General features: G+C 27.1%; 1 protein-coding gene across 1 annotated transcript in view; it reads right to left on the bottom strand.

The window, feature by feature from the left end:
* Positions 1–785: 785 nt before the first annotated feature.
* The window catches only part of LOC135931418 (uncharacterized), a 60288-nt gene continuing 54331 nt past the window's right edge, over positions 786–6742 (bottom strand). The window contains exons 9-13 of the mRNA XM_065468500.1: positions 5915–6080; positions 3269–3491; positions 2885–3059; positions 2351–2618; positions 786–946 (exon numbers count right to left, since the gene is read on the bottom strand). Of these exons, the coding sequence (XP_065324572.1) occupies positions 857–946; positions 2351–2618; positions 2885–3059; positions 3269–3491; positions 5915–6080 (922 nt within the window). The 3' untranslated portion in view covers positions 786–856. The remainder of the gene's footprint in view (positions 947–2350; positions 2619–2884; positions 3060–3268; positions 3492–5914; positions 6081–6742) is intronic.

Below are 6742 nucleotides of genomic sequence, written 5' to 3'. Positions count from 1 at the left end.
CATACATGGTTAATAAATAGAATAAATATTTTTAAGATATAAATTAAAATAAAAAAGAATATTATTTTTAATTAATGTTACAATATGATATAGTGCTAATTATATGTGATACATAAATAATAAACATAATATTTACAATTCACTTAAGAAGCTGAAGAAAATATATAATATTTAATTCACGGTGTAATTGTTGATTTTATAATATTGTTTAATTCTTAAAGTACACTGATTGAATATGAAAAAATATTCGCTGATTCCTAAGCTATCAAGGTAAATTAAAAAAAAATTACTAATGGTCCGTATATAAAGCCAATGATATTTTTCTTTACAAGTTATAAATATAAACAATTTTTAAGTAAAAAAATCTTTTCCATTCCCTTGCGCAAGAGAATTTATATACACCAAATAAAATTAAATTTCATGAGGGGTTGAGCAAATGATTCTCCACATTCAAATGTATAATCATTCAGAAAACAATAAAATTAATGCCTTATTTATATACATTTAAAAAAAGCTAATAAAATTTAATGTAAGGAAATAATGAGCATGGGAAACCGAAAGGGGTTTAAAGTAGTTCATGCAAGATGTCTTCAACAGGGTGGGCCGGCGAGTTAAAAATTTTAAGCTTTGGGTGAATTAAAAATATCAGGGTTTTCCTAGAAAAATACGAGATTTTATTAAAATTTACAGCTGCCATATATCTTAAATATAACGGCTTTTTAAAGCTTAAAAATGGATATCTTAAAAAGCTGTATTTAAAATTTAAACTTTATTATACAAATTTTTAAAAAATTATTTTTCAGGCTTTAATTATAAATAATATGACTTTGAATTTTTTTATATAGACTTTCGTAATTTACTTCAGCGTAAATTTTTGTTTATTTACAGATTTTCTCTTGAATTGCATGATCGAAGTTTTTCTCATCTTGATGAATTGGCGGGAAAACTTGAGTTTTAATAAAATGTAATTATTAGAATAGAACAATGTTATAATTAATGGGCGTATGCCAGATTTAAGAAAAAATATTTTTGAAGGAATGCGAATACCCTCCGCCCTCCTTCTTTACCCAATTTTTTTTATTCACTATCTTAGAAGCAAATTTCCCTAGCCCACCCGTTTATATAGGCACTGAACGTGAGAAATCATTGAACCCCTGGTCTAATATTTGAATTTTCAATTTATCATTAAGTATAAATTTGCGAAGTCAATCTCAAGAATAGCATTAAATTGTCTGCAATATTTCTTTCTCCTGTATTTGGGAATTGGAATCAAATATTTCTCTAAAAAAGATAAAAAGAAATAAGATGTTGATTTTAATTAAAGTTGTTAATGTATTTAGATATATATCTAGACGCATAAAGTTGTATCTGTATTTTATCCAGATGCATATATAAAAAAATCTCTGTATTTTTAGTTTTTAAACGATTATATAGGTTTATATAAATTTTACTTTTTTTTATTATATTAAAAATAGTTATTTTTTGTATATTAAAATTTTTTCCAGATTATTTCTTTACAATAGGCAAACGTGTTTTAGCACTCAAAGCACCTAGCTAGCGACCTCCCTGCCATATTGTAAAAAATAAATAATAACAATTTTCAAGATCACAAAATTCTCATTAATCATTTTTCATTTATAAAAGTACTAACTCATTCTAATACTTTCGCACTAAAAAGCAATCAATCATCAAATATCAATCTTAACCTAAGAAATATTTTAATACTTATATACAAGCAATTGTAAACTTTTTTACATTTTAAAAAATATCATATACTTAACTGTGACTAATTTAATTAAACACATAATTTTATTTATGAGAATTTATTTGTGTGAAAACCATAATACTGATTTGGTGATTATCCCAAAGACATATAATAATACCTAGACTGATGATGCATTCATAATAATGCATTTGAAAGCGTCGTTGAATGCTAATCAACTGACTCGCTATTTTGGTAATCCATATAGTAATTATTTTCATGTTATAAACTACTATTATTGATAACTTGCTTCCTTATTATCTCGATGATCAGGCAATTCTTTAATAAAGTTTGCGTCAACTTAGGAATAAATTAGCCTCTCGTTTAAAATTTTAATAATGATATGGGTGACTAAAATGGCATCTCCAGCTGTTTTTATTGATGTACACTTTTAATGAATGTCTCGTTAGTCTAGATATTATTAAGTGTCATTGGATTATTCTCAATATTGAGGAAAAACTGAGGTATTTTATAGAATTTGAAGCTACACGATCCAAAGATGTCATACCTAAACCTACCTCTTAAGTTACCCCTATATGAAGCTTTCATATTAATAAATAAATTGAAATCACAATTTTACACATATACCGTAATAACTTCTTGTACCACTGGTACGATAATAATGAATGTGGCTCCCAACCAACTAAAAGTTAGGGAAAGGTATATCCAGGAAACGAAATGTTTGTAGTTGAATACTTTGAGTGTGCATGCTATAGAAGGCCACAGAATGATTATACAGATGAACAGAATAAATGACATCACGGTAGCCCATATTTTGATTTTGCTGAATTTGATTTTAACTTCGCTCAAAGTAGGCCTATCAATCAAATAGTGGGTATCCTTAATATCGAAATCACTTGTGAAGAGATTTGTAAAAAAAATGCAAAAAATATTTATATTAATATTGGAATAAAAATTTGAATAATAAGTTTAAATATATTGATTAATATCAAAAATAATGTTCGGAAATATTTTGAAATTTAAAACATTTGTGCTTTATTTTTTAATTTTTTATGTCTAACTTAACCCACAAAACAAATGGTGCTCAAATTGGCAAGTTGAATAATATCCCCAATTATATAATATAGAATAAAAGGAAATAATATAATAATTATATTTTACTTTTCATAAACTTCTACCCAGGGTGACAATGGATTATCGATATCTCTAGTATTTTCCCAAATTTCAGCAATCTCTTCTTTATTTTTAGGTTTCTTGAGGAAAGTCAATGAAACCGTTATTATGCCGCTTGTCAGAATTGACATTATATTCCCTAATACCATAGGAAACTCTTCGCCTATTTTTTTGACCGAAAACAAGATAGAGAAAATAAAATTAACTAAATATTTTTAATATCGCCTTTGGGAAATTTATTATTTGCATACTTGGATATTTAGAGAGGTGGCCAATAAAGAAATTTTATTTAAATATTTGGAGGTCCATCTGAAGGGTTCTATATGATACCATGTAACATTATAGATTAAATTTTATTGTATATACAGAAACCTGAACGTTCGATAAAAGATTTTGTATTGCCTTGTTTGCGACCTACGGCCAAGGTAGTCCAAGATATAAGAGCCCAAACGCTCACGCCAACTAATGTTCCTAAAGATGCTCCGAAGATCATGCTTTTAGAAGTTAAATGGGCCCAATAAATACTGAGACTCACCGGTATAATAGCACTGCCAATAATAATTCCCATGAACTGGTATAACCAATTCAAGTTTATCTGATACGTATAATATAAGGATTTTTAAGAAGAAAAAAAAATTTTGATATATAATATTAGAGAAATCACATAACTTTCATAAGTTTCATAAATAGACTAATATACATAGATCACTCTAATTCTGTGAAGATCATAAAGATTTATAGAACTTTCGCCTTATATCTTTGAATGATTGATCAAAAATAAGCCTCTTTTTTTATTATTTATATTTAATGAAAATTCTTATAATAATTTATTGGTATATTTATTTCTAAAATAATCTTAGAAAAAGTAAATTTTAGACAAATTAAAATCAGAATTATATTGTGAGAATATTAATTTTTCGACTAAAAGAAATGCCTGTTGGTATGGCAGATGCATGGGAATATTTTTTTTGAATATAAATTAATCGGATTATGTTCTAAAAATGTTAGGACCTGAACCCCTGTTATAGGTAACCCGAAAACGAAGAGTTTACCTATAATCATGCGGGTAAAAAGATCAATAAATGGAGGGGAGATATGTAGTTAAGTTAGTTTCACATTTTTTATAATTTAAGGATAAATTTAGTTGTTGAAAATTAAAATGATGATATGTACACCTTAAATTATTAAGCTGATAGGACCCGATAATGTGGCATCATCCAAATACCATACATTAAGGTCAAGATTATAAGTAGTTATTATATTGATAATGCTGTTTATGGTTAAGCAGAATAATGTAGGGTGATCCCATTGCTGTATCCTTGTGCTGATAGGATAATTTGTTTATCATATCATAATATAATCGGGTTATTGTAGCTTACTTGGATATAGTTGAAGTAATCTGGATAAACTTACAATAAACTTTAGATTGAATATTTATGTCAAATTTGACGAATGCCTGTTCTGAAGCAAAATATCCAGAGTAACCTTTCACTGCGTGGTCAGCTGTTACACGCCCTTCGTTGCCAAACCCTAATTGTTTTGGAGATAGAAATTCTGATAAATAGTTTTTTATAGTTTGTATATAATTTTTGAGATAATCCTTTTTATACCCCCCCCCCCCCTCCCCATAACTATTGGGCGGATGGTTTGATCTTTCTGTAAGACAATCTATCTGGTTTCAAAGAATATTAAAATTAAGATGAGATAAACCTCCAAAGATTATGTTACGATCTATAAGTTGTACTGCAATTGGACGTCAGCGAAAGGAATGGAGTAGATATTATCTGTAATGAGAAGCTTAAAAACATATAGCGCGAACTCAAAAAATGCGTGAATCGCCAAATGTGCATTAAGCTCTCTAGTGATGGAGGTTTGCCATAGATTATAAGTGTCTACACTCCGCAGGTTGAATGCCCAGAGTTGGATACGGAAGATTTTTAACAGAGCTGGAGGCGATAATACAAAAGATTCCTAAAGGAAATGTTGATACTATGGGCGATTTTAATGGGCGAGGGGGCAACGAAACGGCGGGTTTGAACAAAATCATGGTAGACATGGCTACGGAGCCAGAAATAGGAAGGGAGGAAAACTGGTGCGAGTAGCTCTGGTGTAAGACTGGCAGTGATCAACATGTTTAGGCAAAAAGTTTAAATCGAAGTTTTTAAATATAAATGTGGTTCCTTCTTGTATATATAATTATGGTTTTTTTGAGAACACAATTATTAAATATATAATTAAATATACATTCTTATAAATATATGCTTTTTATTGTTATTTTAATAATAGTTTTTAGATTATTTTAAAGAACTATATATATTATATTAAATATAATGCTGATTTGATAGAAAATTATAAAAGCTAGAATAATTTTCAATGATACACTTGTGAGCAATTAATAAAAAATGCTTATTGATCATTCAAAGATGAGGCTTTTTTTTGTCTTCTTTTGGTTTGTTAAGCATTATTCGTATTTTTCATTTAATGTCAGGTTATTTATCACTCATTGACCAATGAATGGGATTTATTTTTACATTTTATTTTTAGAATTTACTCTTCAAAATAATAATTAAGTTATCAAATTTTGGTCATATAATAGGAGATGGAATATCGACCTCCCTGCAAAATCGTTCAATGAATAAAATTTTTAAAATTATTTTTGTATTTATAGGTTTACCAATATGTTTTCCAACATACCTTAAATTCATGAAATATAACTTCCATCTTTATTTTAAATTTGAGCAAAAAATGTATAAATCTTCCATAATTTATTTTTATGGATGAATATTTATGATAAAGATTAGAGTTTTTATTCAAATAGCTTATTATCTTATTGAATTTGAATTTATCATTAATATTAAAATCCGCTTTTTATCCCTCCTGTATATTAGTTAGATATTTTGCCTTTAGCCCGATTATATATTATATTTTTAATGTTTATAACTTTTACCTCTTAATTTCTAAAATATAAAATATTCAAAAAATAAGATTGAATTTAGAAAATTAGAATAATAAACAAACTTGCAATATGTTTAGAGCGAAGGTTAATGGCAATATACTGAGAGTGGTAAATAACATTATCCAAGTTTTTTTGTTTTCCATCTCGGAATAATAATTCCTAAAATGTCCATGAATTCTGCATTTGTAGATTGGTCTTATAGCATTGTATTTACTGCTTTCGATATCTCTGTTTTAATATTTACCATTTTAATAATTTGAAAATCATTGTTATAAATAGATTGGTTCTATACATACAATTGGCAATAAATGATGTTTTTTAATCACAAAAATTTTAATTAAAAACTAATTTATTCATGAGAGTCTCTTATTTTATAATTTTATTTTTTGTTACAAGCTCAAAAAAAATTTAAAATGAAATTATAAAAAGATTATAGATGTGCCCTTCACAAAAAAAGGGTCCGGGTCTGGATCAGGGTTCAGCAAAAAATTAAAGATAAGAGATGAGGTCCGGGTTCGGGGTTTGGATAAAGAAATATTGACTCAAAAGAATACAATTTTTTTAAATCATATATTTACTATAGTTTACAAGTAAAATATTATAAAAATTAATTTATAATTTATATTTTAAATATTTTATTTAATTGCTAAGCCTTAATATCATTAATAAAATATTATTCTCCGCAATACAAAACATAAGCGTATCCAGGGCTTTGCTAAGTGAGGGGGGGGGGGAGTGAATTCTTTCCCTATAAATTTTATTAGAGATCTTTAGGTTTACTTATTGTAAGCCTCTGCCTATATTAGATTTTTATAAAAATAAAATTAGGTTTTCACTTCTCTTTATAAAAATTTTCTAAAAAATTTTGAATTATAGTCGTTATTTTAAAA

This window comes from Gordionus sp. m RMFG-2023, chromosome 1, assembly GCF_954871325.1.
Source record: "Gordionus sp. m RMFG-2023 chromosome 1, tfGorSpeb1-WG-v2, whole genome shotgun sequence".
Taxonomy (NCBI): Eukaryota; Metazoa; Nematomorpha; class Gordioida; order Chordodea; family Parachordodidae; genus Gordionus; species Gordionus sp. m RMFG-2023.
This window is presented reverse-complemented; position numbering and strand designations above follow the sequence as displayed.